The sequence below is a fragment of the Ceratotherium simum genome, chromosome 7 (genome assembly GCF_057802395.1).
Source record: "Ceratotherium simum simum isolate JZ-2026a chromosome 7, ASM5780239v1, whole genome shotgun sequence".
Taxonomy (NCBI): domain Eukaryota; kingdom Metazoa; phylum Chordata; class Mammalia; order Perissodactyla; family Rhinocerotidae; genus Ceratotherium; species Ceratotherium simum.
Window position 1 is genome coordinate 72,808,653 of NC_141906.1, and position 12,949 is coordinate 72,821,601.

The following is a 12,949-nucleotide window of genomic DNA, read 5'->3' on the forward strand; positions in this document are numbered from 1 at the left end:
CAGTCAAACCTTAGATCAGAGAGCTACACTCAATAAACACTTGGTTTTAGTTTTGGTTTTCATTTGGTGTCCTGGTAAGAGTTCCTTGGGAGGAGAAGGAAAAAAGAGAGTGGAAGGAAGGAAAGAAAGAAAGAAAGGAATGAAGGAGAGAAGGAAGAAGGAAAGAAAGCAAGGAAGGAAAGAAGGAAGGGAAGAAGAGAGGGAGAAAGGAATGTTGCTTTGTCTCACTGGAACTGGAAAGGGATTTTTCCTTTCCAAACCTCCTTTAAAGGCACGAGGGCATCTCTGTAACCCTAGTGGTTGGGTAGAGCTGTAGCCCTGGGGCCAGACCAACCTGGAATCCAAAATTCCACCGAGCTGAGGGCAGAGAGTGGGAGGAATCCCAGCCCTCCCAGCTGGAGTGAAGCAAGGCCCTCAGTGGATGCTGCTGGTTCCTAATTTGGCTAATTTCCTCACAGCTGCTTGCCTGATTTTTTTGATGAGCCATTGCTTTTTTTTTGATTTGTGTGTCCTTCCCCATTATTAGCAGGGCGTCAGAGTTTGCATCTTTTTTTTTTTTCACATTCTGCTAAGAATGAACCCTAGATATAATTGGGAAAGTAAGGACCAGGGTCAGAAGTCAAATTTGTGTTCTCACGTAACTGAACTTCAGCAGTTCACATGTCCCGCCAATTCTAACCACGAAGGTCCCCTCTAAACAATTAATTGCTATCATCCAATGGCTGGACTACTCTCCTTTGAGTTGAAAGGGACGCTCCCCCTTTATCTGCTCAAGGTCTCCGGCAATCTCTGCCAACTTCTGAGTCACTGAGGGTAGCAGCTGTTCAGGCTCAGCCTGGTGTTGGGGTCCACCCCACACACCCCACTGTTCTTGGCATTGGCCCTGTCGATGGACCGTGGAGGTGGGAGCTCTATGGCAACAGTCGTTCTTCAGTGGTGGGGGAGGGGGGCCGTGTTCTGCCACTGCCCATGTTCAGTCTGTTCTGTGGGCAGAGTTCTGGGAACAAACGCAACCCAAATCGTCGTCAGCCTGGCAGTGCGTGAAGGAGCAGCAGAGCTCTGCCTGTGGCTCCTGACCCTAAGGAAGTGGTGAATTTACTCCCCGCGCGACCTCCTGCCGAGAGAATCGCACACCTCTGTTTCAGATCAGTGACTTTTTTCTAGAAACTTTCCAAAAAAGCAAAACACTTTTCTAGCACCTTACTGCCAGGAAGTTCTTTCTGGTATCTAACTCAAGCCCTTTGTGCCATAGAAAAGCTTATTTTACTTTGGCTGACCCTCACTAGAGAAGGTACATCAGATACGATAACCTTCCATAAAATTGAAAACTTCTCAGATTTGTCTTCTTCAGAAAGAAGAATTTGGGTTTCCTTAGCCTTTCGTCATAGTTTTATCACCCAAACCTTTCATAATCTTTCTCAGTTGTATCTTTGAACCCTCTCCAAAACTTGTCTTTTGAGTTACGAGGACCATAACTTAATTAGATCTTTCATTTCCGGAGGGTACTCCTAGTGCTTAGGAAAAATAAATTAAATTTGTCAGATATATTTCATTGGAGGAAGGGCCTGGAAAAAAAAGAAATTGGATCCTTTACATAAATAGCACATTGTACCACAAATGAGTTTTCCTTTACCCAATTGTTTTTGAAACAATGGGTCTTTTTTTGGTGATTTAATCCTCAGAGATTCTAACCTCTAAAAGACCATGATTTGTGTTCTTTTGTGTTCTTCTTGTTCTTTGTTACACAAAGATGTGTGGGTTACACAGCAAGATGTGTGTGGCCTCTGATGGTCTAGTAAGCAGTAAAGGAAACAGGCTGGCAACTCGCAGCAATTAAGCACCTTATCCAGGTGTGAGAATGGTTGGGGTACGCTTGTTTTCCAGCCTTTTCTGCACCACCTTCTGTTCCGAAAGGTTCGGAGGGATCTGCCTTGCTTCTCCTAACTTCATCTTACTGTAAGTAGGTGTGTCTTCTGTAGTGCTGTTCTACTTAGCTGTGCAGATTTCTTTATCCTGATCATTTGGTCTTTGTGCTCAGATTTTCATGGGGAAAAGGAAGGTATTTATTTAACCTTGGGCTGTGGAGCCGAGCGACAGAGGCTGGCCTTCACTCAGCCATCACCTTAGCCAGGCTGCTTTGAGCGCGTTACTTTATTTCTTTGGCCTGAGTTTCCCCTTGTATAAAGCAAAGATGTTGGGCTCACAGATGATGTCTGAGGTCCCTTCCAGTCTGACCCTCTGTGATTCTCACAGCATCTACTGGCTCCCTAGAGGGACCAGGAAAGGGAAGGAGGAGTTGGGTTTAGCAGCCAGTTGGGAAAAAGATGCTTAGAAAGAGTGTCGATTTAAACTAGAATTCCCTCCCCTCTCTTCCCTATCCCAAGGCCCTTGAATCGGTGTGTAGTATAAAGGGATGGGAATGATCATTTATTGGTTACCTCCAACGTTTCAGGCACTGTTCAAGGCTCCTTATATACACACCTCATGATAGAGTAGATGTCCTATGTGTCTTCTACCACCACAACCACCACACACACACCCCACCCACTCCCACCCAGAGGAGTCTACCCTCTTCAGGTCTCACTTGAAATGTCACTTCCTCAGTAAAGCCTTCCCCGACCTCTCAGCCCAGGTTAGGTCTCCCTGTCGTATGTTCTTATGGTTCCCTGTGCTCTCCCTTCATTGCACTTATCACCAATGTAATTCAGTAATGATCTGTAGGATTAATGTGTTCATGCCTGCTCCGCTGAAAGCTCCTTGAGGGCAGGGGCCTTATAAGTTTTGTTTTTCACTATATTCCTGGAGCCTAGCACAGTAATAATGACAAAATAATAGCAATTCAGTAAGTATTTATTGAATAAACATAAACACGAATGCATGAATGGATGGATGACTGACAGCAAAGCTGGATACAAACCCAGAACTCTCTGGCTCTTGGAGACTGGGCTGAAATTTCAGAAGCGCTCTACTTGTTGCTTGGACACAAGGGCCTCACTGCCATAACCATCCTGCGACACTGCCCCACCAGTAGTAGAGCTTGGTGTTGTTTCTCCAGCAGTGGGAGTGAGAACATCACTGCTCTGGCCATACTCTTTTACCCAGGGCTACTTGTCCCCAAAGATGTCTATAAAATCATGAGAGATTATGGGTCCAGCCTGAGGCTGGTGGTGGTGGTGGTTGGAGGTGGGTGAGAGGAGGCACTGAATTGAACCAAACCAATGGTCCTTTGGGCATCTTGCCTCAAGTTTTAATACTATCAGCACCACTTTCTAACACAGTTTGCCAAGAGGCCGCAAATAAACGCTCTCTCTATAGGGGATCTGGGTCAGTAAAAGCAAGTGGGTGAAAAGGAAGGGGGAAGAACCAAGACATGACAACCTTTCGGGAAGTAAAAATAAAACTCTGATCTGAAAGCTGCTGAAAATAGACTGTATGGGCTGTCAGGCTGCATGCAAATCCAATGCTAATGACATGGAAATTAATTACAAGTCCTAATTTCCATGTGCCTTGCTATGACCCTTCGGGGAAAACCCTGCTGCAGGTGTCTCCCCGCCATGGAGGAGGCTTTGATGTCACTTACTTCACATTCAGCTCTCGCTACTGCAGGGAGAAGAACTGAGAAGAGGCTAAAAATATTAACAATAGAAATTTGATTTTTTTCTTCCAGACAAAAAGCCTTGGCATCCACAGGAGGAAGAAGTGTTCAGGCAGCATGTGACTGGTTGGTATGAAATAAATAAATTGAGAAAATAGCATGTAATTAACTCGAAGTGTATGTGGATGAGCAGGGATGTGCAGCCTTTCTCTAATGGACCCTTCCAGGGGGGAGATGAGCCAAAAGACCATGTGACAACCCATTTATCAAGCTGATTGCCTCCTCTGCCCTGGCCCCAAGGCGTCCTTCTCCTTAAGCTGTGAAAGAAATTCAAAGTATTTCCAAGATAGAGCCCCATCACAATATCCACCCCCTCCAGTCACTGAAAGATACACTTTAGGGGTGTGGATGCTGGGCAAATCAGTTTAGAAAAAATCCTGCTTACCCTCTAGGATATGGCTACCCAGGGCAGACCCCACAAAGCTACCCTAGAGAAGCTTCCCTTGTCTTTGGAGGCACATGGGTTTAATCATAGACTGAACTGAAGGGACAGGCCAGGTTGGAACTGTACTGGTGGACTGGGAAAGGATTTGGGGTTTATCCCAGAATGCTTCCTGGAGAGCAAATTTGGGATTTTTTTTAGGGAGTTGTGGGCCCCGGGTGCAGTATGACAGACAGGAGAAGAGAAGTTGGTGCATCTGAGAGTTGGTTATAAAGTGTGAGCTTTGAGGGGTAGCAGCATTTTAAAGCAGAAAAATGAAAACCTTTCCCCTTGTAGTACCTGGGGTGTGGAACATACGGAGGGTGGATCTGTCTCTTCGCTCCCTTCCATTATTCTGAAGTGAGGCCTGCTTGGCTCTCTTCTCTCTTACAGGTTATTCTCCCATGTCGGGGATCCCTTCCTGGATGACCCCCTGCCCCGGGAGTATGTCCTCTACCTCCGCCCCACTGGCCCCTTAGCACAGAAGCTCTCTGACTTTTGGCAACAGTCGAAGCAGATCTGCGGAAAGAACAAGGCACACAACATCTTCCCCCACATCACCCTCTGCCAGTTCTTCATGGTGAGCTACAATCCCCTTACCCCCCGCCCTGGGGAGCCTGCCTCCCGTACCCCAGCCAGCCCCTTGGGACCTGGAGTCAAAGTCAGGAGTCCCTCGGGAAGCTGGCGGGAATAGTCATGGGCCCCTAGAGTTGGATGGGCCTTGGAGGCATCAGTGAGGTCCACGGCTACTCACCCCAGCTCCTCTTTCCAATATCTGCTGGGGCCCAGGAGCACTCTAGGTTTGGTGTAGCATTGTGATGACCGCGTGCTCCTCAGGAGCCTAGGGACAAGCCTGACCCACTGAGTGACACATTGGTCTGGCAGCCACAAAGGGAACAGATGCGCTAACCCAGCTTCACCCTTGTCAGCTGGCAACCTTTCCACTCTCCCAGCAAGGAAAGAGTAGAAAGTAGAGAGCTGGGAACAAGAAACGTAGTCTATAGACAGGGAAAGCAACTTTAGCCTCTTGGACACTGCCCATGGGTTTTGTCTCGTTAGATCTTTCTAGAGATGACAGAGATACCTTTCACCTGGCATAGTTACCTAGTTCATAATCCTAGCTATCACAAAGCTTATTTAATGACTAAATTAAATCCCCCTCACTGTAATAAATATGTTTCATCTACTTTAGCTCTCTGGGAAGATGGAGAAGAATTGATCTATCCAGGTATATTCAAGACAAGGCAGAATGGTAGCACTTTAAGATAATATATTTTTTTAATATTTTGGGTTGTTTTTTCCAGAGTCTCTCTCCCTCTTTCTTTTTTTTTTTCAGGTAAAAATATGTTCCTAACATCATCTCCCTTACCATTCACTCTGAAAATTAAAATGATTATCATTTCCTCTTAGTCATCCCAGAATCGTTCTCAAAAGCATTCAGAGTTGTAGACACTCATTCTTCCAATGCTCTGAAGAGGGTAGGAGGGTGATGTCACAGCTCTCTGAGCCTCATTCTTCCCAACTATCATGGGGGCGGAAGTAGAGTCAATTTTTGATTGTCTAAGAGGAATAGAACAGGCACAGATGATGCAAAACAATAGAAAACATACCACAATTTATCCTGGGGTGTGGTATTCTTTCCTGACATGTTCCTCCATTCTTCCTTTCTGCTGGACCAGTCCTACTGCATTCTGGCTGGGTTCAGAGGGGCACATCAGAGCAGGGAGGGAGGGGAGAGGTCATCCATTGCCCTAGTTTAATTTACCAGTTGGATAATCCATTTCCTAATTGGGAGTCTGCAGTTCTTCTCTCTCCTCACAAACAGAAGCGTTCATTTAGTAATTGCATCATCAGCCTCCAGCTCTGGGCAGAAGATGCCACATGTTAAGTGGCAGCCGATGTCTGTCTCCCCTTGTCTCTGAGTGAAGCCTCTTGCTTTCCCCTGCCAGTGTGAGGACAGCAAGGTGGATGCCCTGGGGGAAGCCCTGCAGACCACCGTCAGTCGCTGGAAATGTAAGTTCTCAGCCCCGCTGCCCCTGGAGCTCTATACCTCCTCCAACTTCATCGGCCTCTTCGTGAAGGAAGACAGCGCAGAGGTCCTCAAGAAGTTTGCCGCTGACTTTGCTGCGGAGGCGGCATCCAAAACCGGTGAGCCAACACAGCTGCCAGGCCAGCCCTGGGTCCTGTGGATCAGAGAGTTGGGAAGGAAAGGGATGGGTAATTATTGTGGAGGAGTGAGATGGAGTCAGGAGGTGGAGGGTCCTGCAGGCACGGGCAGAACATGACAAAGATCACAGCCATTTCCTGCAGCATCCCATACTTCTTCACTCCATTTTAAAAATATTAAACTACTGTTCTGCTAACCCTCTTGAGAGAATGTCCAATGCCTACTCACTAACACCCAAGTTAAAGGTACACAAATGACTGTTCCCCATGGAACTAGAAATGTATTCTTTTGTAGTGCCACCTTCTTCTCCCAGTTCAGAATTAAGGAACCTTCCTTTCTTCTTGCCAAACTCCCTCCCATGCAGGCATTTATCTGGGTCTCACTCCAGAAGGACCCAGGGCTTTGCTCAGGGGGTAGCATAGTACATAGAGTGGAACCACTTTCTATCAAAGAATAATAAAACCCACTGAGCCAACACCCTTCAACTCGCTGAAACCCATTAGACAGACCTCTAAGCCTCAAAAGTCAGGCCAAAAGTGCCACCCCTGCAAGATGGCTCCTGCTCTTTTCATGGCAGCTCTTAGTTCAAGCAACCGAGATTTCCCGTCAAAGGAATTAACTTAAAGGGATGCTCAGGATGTGTGCTGACTTAGAGGCAGGAGGCATGGAGAGAGGACAAGAAGGAGAAGTGTGCCAAGCATCTCCTTTCTGACTCCAGTGCAGACAAGCTCACTGAGCTGAGCAAGATCCTTACCTGCAGTGCGACAGAGACAGTGGGGTGGGGAGTCTTTGTTGGCTTCTTTAAGAATGAAGTCATGGTGCCAGCCCGGTGGCATAGTGGTTAAGTTTTCGTGCTCCACTTTGATGGTCGGGGGTTCGCAGGTTTGGATCCCGGGTGCAGACCGTTGCGCCGCTTGTCAAGCCATGCTGTGGTGGTGTCCCATATAAAGTAGAGGAAGATGGGCACGGATGTTAGCCCAGGGTCAATCTTCCTCAGAAAAAAAAAAAAAAGAATGAAGTCACAATCTGCAGGTATTTATTGAGCACCTACTATATGTTTATCTATGAGGAATGCAACAGAGCATAAGAAATGGTTTCTCCTGGCTAGCGGTACAGTTGGGAATCTCAGGTCAGGCACTGTGTGATCACAGAGCTTGAGAGGAGAGAGGCCATCATGAGGTGGAGTGGTTCCACCTTCACAGAAGAGAGGAAGCTTACACTGGGACCTTGTTGATCTGTAGATGGAGGAAGGGCCCTGCAGGGGGGCAGGCAGCGTGAGCACAGGCAGAAAGGAACAGGGCAAGCACGGAGGACAGTGTGGAGGCCGCCCTGGCCAGAGCAGAAGGTGCGAGCGGCACAACTGAATCCAAGTGTTGAATGCAAGGCTGGAGCTGGGCTTGCCAACCCCACATCGTGCGGAGGGCCAGAGAGGGGGAAGGCCTGAGTAAAGCCACGCGGTTTGCTCCTTGGTCTCCTGACCTTTGGCCTGTACCTCACCTGCCATTGTTTCTTGCTGCTATTTTCATCCCTGACTCGGTCCTTTTGCTCCGTGTTCATCTTTTCCAGAAAAGCCCCAATAGGGCTCAGGACTCGAGGAAGAGTGTGTTGAGGGCCCAGCACCACTGAGCGGGGTAGCAGCGAGGTCTCCACTCTCAGAGGAACTCCAGGCCCTTAAGACACCTTGTCTCCTTTGGGAGCGGGGCGTCCTTAGACCCCCTCCCCAGGCACCCCTCCTCCCCCGGGACCGGTCTCTGCTTTCTGACTTTGGTGGAGCCTGCCATTTCACAGGAGTTGAATATTTCAGAGAAATGGCATAATAGAGAGGCAAATTATTTCCTGTTCCTATCCCTCTACCTCAGGGAGATGGCTCTTTTTCATCCCACAGTAGCTATTGTTGAAACCACTAAAACTCCCACAAGGACCAAAACTAATGCTGTAGCCACAAAACCCAAATCCTTCACAAATGAGTGAAGTGCGTCTCAGCCAGGACTGTGGCTGATTCCTAAGGTACATATTGAGTGAGAGGTGGTCAGGCCCTTGCTTGCTTGCTTTCCTTGTAGGAAGGGGAGAGTCAGTCCCTCTCCAAGAATCTGCGACCACTTTCTAAGAACTGGGCCGGCTCAGGTCTCTGCCCTTGTGCGGCCCCCTGGTGGTGATTTGGAGAACTGGGTGGCCCTGCCCTGTGTAGCTGGCCTAGCTCTTGCAACCTAATGTGGAATGCAGGCCACACCATGTCTTTGCCCTAGAACATCTGCCGTGGTATTCTAGAGTTTTAAGTAAACTTAGTGTCATCCTCCATCCTAGATGGTTTAAGGAGATTCATTCATGTGAATTCATTCATTTAACAAACACAAAAGCTGATAACCTGCTGAGCATTGGGGATACATTGTGAACAAGACACAAAGCCCATGCCTCATGGGGCTTACAACAAAGAAATGCAATGCGGTATAGCAGAAAAAGTGCTCAAAACCAAAGATTCAGCTTCTACTTGTATCTCTGTGACTTGAGCAAGCCCCTTAATTTCTCACATTCCTTAAATTTCCTCTAGTTGCATCTTTAGTGTTCTGGCTTGGGCAGTAGATGGATCTCCCCCATTTAAACATGTACAAAAGAGAAAGAAAAGCCATTCCCATGTGTAGGTAGGTTGGTTTGGTTTGGTTTGTTTTTTAGAGTGTCTTAGAATAACAGTCTGTACTTTAAACCAGTGGTTCTCAACAGGAGCAGTTTTGCCCCCCAGGGGACATTTGGCAATATCTGGAGTCATTTTTGGTTGTCACAACTTGAAGGGTGCTACTGGCATCTAGTGAGTAGGGGCCAGGGATGCAGCTAAAAACCCTAGAATGCACAGGACAGCACCAACGACAAAGAATTATTTGACCCAATGCTGTTGAGAAACGTTGTATTAAACTTTGAAAATATTCCATCTTTTTCCATTGTTTTTCCATCAGGGCCACCCAGAAGCTAAGAGACTTTATTTCAAAACAAAGGCAGTACAGCTTAGGGAGTCACAGGATTATAAAATTTGCTCTATTTCTACATAAATTAGTTCATTCCTTTAGGTCTCAGTTTCCTCATCTGAATGGTGGGGCCAGTGATAATCAGTTGGAATTGTTGTGGAGCCAAGTGAAACGATTACCTCTCAGCTGATCCATAGCTCCTACAGAAAAGCCAGATGTGTGGCTCTTGATCTTCGAATTGTGGGTTGATTCAGGATTTGTTACCCCTCCCCGCTTATTCTGCTGCTGTGAAGGAAAGAAACAGCTTTTGTCTGACCGAGGGACTCCCTCCTTTGTTATTTGGGAAGCAGAATTTATGAGGGCACCTGTCTGTGTTCTTCCTTAAGTCTCCACCATTGCTATGACCACCACATTCTAATAACTGTTTCCTTTCTTGTTCCAGAAGTACATGTGGAACCTCATAAGAAGCAGCTGCATGTGACCCTGGCTTACCACTTCCAAGCTAGCCACCTACCAACCCTGGAGAAACTAGCCCAGAATATTGATGTCAAACTAGGGTGCGACTGGGTGGCTACCATATTCTCTCGGGATATCCGATTTGCTAACCATGAGGTAATGTCTCTCCTGACTCTACCAGAGGCGCAGGGGTGCAGTCAGAACCAGGAGAGCTTGGGGCTTGCTGCCACAGGGAGATGGGTACCAAAGGAAGGCAATGCAGCAAGTGCCAGACCAGGAGTCGGCTGGCCCAGGATTTGTCTAGGTGCTACCCGACTCACTGGGAAGCTTTGAGCTTGCATCACTCCTCTCTGGGTGCTGAGTGGCCCACCTGTGTACTATCCCCATTGTTCTGTCTGCCCTGCCAAACTTACTGGAATGATATAGAAATGAAGTGGGAGAATAGATAAAAAAGTACGTTGGAAAATTTTTAAATATTGTATCAGTTCATGGTGTTAATAGATAGAAGACATCATCCTGATCTTAGGTGAGGAGGAGAACTCATAAATACAAAAAAATCTGTAAACACATAATCAATAGCTATTTGATGACACATAATCAACAGATATTTGCTGAATATCTATGGCATGCAAAGTACCATGGAACATACTAGAATTTTAAAATGTGGACCTGTCCTCAAGGAGCTTTGAGTCTAGCAGGGGAGAGAGAATAGACACACATGAAATGATAGCACAGACCAAATATTGTGAGAGTTTGTGTGGATCACATGGGAGGCACGATGGGACAATTGAATCCCAGTGCAGATGGAAGGATTGGCACCATCCTAGCATCCTTCTTTTGAGGGAATTGACATTGCTTTCCAGGACTAGCACATGCCATCCCTAAAGAGTAATATTGTCCTTTTTCTTCCTGAAGAAGAAGCTGAGACACGAAGAGATGAAGTGGCTGGTTCAAAACTAAATAGCAATTTAGGACCAGAGCTGAAGCCAGAACCCAGGGATTCTGACCAACAAAGATGGGCAACCCATCTGAAAAAAAGACCACATCGTTTGATGAAAAATTTGTCATCCAGTTTAACTACATTTATGAAATAGTACTTATATTTGTTTCTCAATTTTACAGTGGCAAAAGAACTGATATTTTTTGTTAGTTTATATGGCCTTTTAACATCTCTTTTAGACATTTTTTTAAACATGAAAAACAGAACCTCAGGGTCTAGAGCAGGCAAACTCATCATTGTTTTGGAAGTGCTGGGAAGAGCTGACCCCTGAACCAAAGGTCCAGGCCTAGGCATGGGGCCTGTGAGGGTCAGGAACATGCAGCTTTGTCTGACTCTGCTGATGGGAATGTCGTGTCCTCCTTCCGAGTCATTTGATGCAAGTTTCTGTAAAGACACAACAAGGTGACTGGGCTTGATGTTACTTAAGACTTCTGACATCTCCTGGAATTGCTTAGGGTGAGCCCTAAATATAACAAGAGAGGTGTGCCTGATTGGACTCCTTCCGAGGGCAAAGAAAAAAAAAAGTCAAGTTCATGCAGATGGACTGTGAGAAGTCACCTTTCTAAAAGAAGGAAGGTGGCAATGGAATTTTACAAGGAATATCTTCTAATCAACACTGCCCTCCAGTTAACTCAAAGGGTAATTGCTTTTCTGCCTGACCCACATTCTGCTCAATTGGCACCGAGGGAAAGAGGCAGCAAGCACCCATATGAATAATTTTCTAAAAATACCATGGCCTCTTTTATCTCTTAGGTGTAAGAGCTCATTTATTACTGTTCCTTCTGATAAAGTTCTCCCTCTGAGGTCGTTTGGCTTCACCTGAGCCCTCCTGCATATGTAAACTATTCTCGCCTTCTTTTTCTGTGCTCAGGAGGCTGGTTTGATTGATTGTCCCAAGGAGGTAACAGATGTCCAGAGAGGGAATGCAGCTTAGGCAAGGACACTCGGCAAATGATGTTTAGGAAGACTCCTAGGTCTCATCCCTCTGCTGTTTAGATTCTCACTTGATTTCGACTTGCAAATGCCTGCTTGTGCTTCACATAGTCTCTCCCACATTCGTGATTACATTGGGCCATGCCAGTTTGATATGCCAAGCAATGGAAATCTAGAGGAAGGACAGAGTTACGCAAAAAGCATAAATTCTGGAGTCGGGCACACATGGCTTCAAATCCTGGCTGCGTCGCTCCAGCAGTTGTTAGATTCACTTCTACAACTTCTGTGACTCTCCAGTCCGCAGTTTCCTCCTGTGTAAAATGGTGGCGATATTTTGCTGGACTGTTGTGTGGACTAAGTAAGAGGATGTATGGAAAGGCCCTAACATAATACCCAGCACAGAGTGGGAGCAACAACAACAACAAAAATTGCTGCTACTATTATTGTTACTAAGAGTAAGAAGGGCTTAAAAGGCATTGAGGTTCAATTCCTAGAGTCACATAGGGCTGCAACAGTCCTTCTCAAGATGTCAGTCTGCAGACTTGGAGTTTAGTCCCCATGTAGGAAGGGAAGAAAAACATACATAAGATAGAGTCGAATTCTGACAAGCAGACGCTAAACATAAAACAAAAGAGGAAGTGTAACGTAGTACAAAACTACGCATGTGTCCTGACAGCTCTCAAACTTAGGCTGACTTTTCCATGTGCTTTTGGTGAGTGGGAAAGGACTGTGGGGACATGGGTACCAGATATAATTTTAGATTTGCTGCGATGCCTTAATTCTTTTATTGCTTATTCAATAAATCAAAGCTACTCATTGTCCAGCTACTGTCTGCCCAGGTCACATTGTCTCCTGCCCTCCTCTGCTGTGCCTCGACTTCCCTGCAGATAACCTAGAGATAGAATACTCGCCCCCTGAGTGATAGGAGGAGTGAGTTCTTCTCTGAAGTCATGTGGAGTTTCTCAAAGGAAAGGCACTACTGGGCCAGAGGCATTATTAGCCAAAACCGTGCTGTGCTTGAGTATCTAAGGAACACGAGTTTAGACTTGTTTGCCTCATGACTCGCTGCCTCTCTCCACCCTGTTCCAGGAAAAAGAATGTTCCTTTTGGTGAATCATCACATACCTAGCTTTGAGATTTAAGAGAGTTCTTGTGAATTTTTTTTTTTTAAGTTGTTTTAATAACCCAGCAGAAAACCTTTCTGGTTGGTTTGGAAAAGTGGTTTGAGTGTGTATGTGGCAGAGGAATGGGGAGACGATCAGAAGACAAGAAGGTCTAGAGCTGAAAGATGCTGGAGTCAGAATTAGGGAAAGACCAGATACCCTACATAAAAGGAAAATCAGAACGCCCGTGGTGCAGT

At 46.3% G+C, this 12,949-nt stretch overlaps 1 protein-coding gene across 2 annotated transcripts in view; it reads left to right on the plus strand.

Moving 5' to 3' along the window:
• Window positions 1-12,949, plus strand: part of UBASH3B (ubiquitin associated and SH3 domain containing B) — a 132,312-nt gene that overhangs the window by 98,955 nt on the left and 20,408 nt on the right. Inside the window, exons 2-5 of one of the 2 annotated variants that reach the window (XM_004427195.3) lie at window positions 3,668-3,721; window positions 4,470-4,656; window positions 6,026-6,224; window positions 9,643-9,812. In XM_004427195.3, coding sequence (XP_004427252.2) covers window positions 3,668-3,721; window positions 4,470-4,656; window positions 6,026-6,224; window positions 9,643-9,812 — 610 coding nt within the window. Of the gene's footprint in view, window positions 1-3,667; window positions 3,726-4,469; window positions 4,657-6,025; window positions 6,225-9,642; window positions 9,813-12,949 lie in introns of both variants that reach the window. The other variant, XM_087433829.1, reaches the window with a different exon arrangement.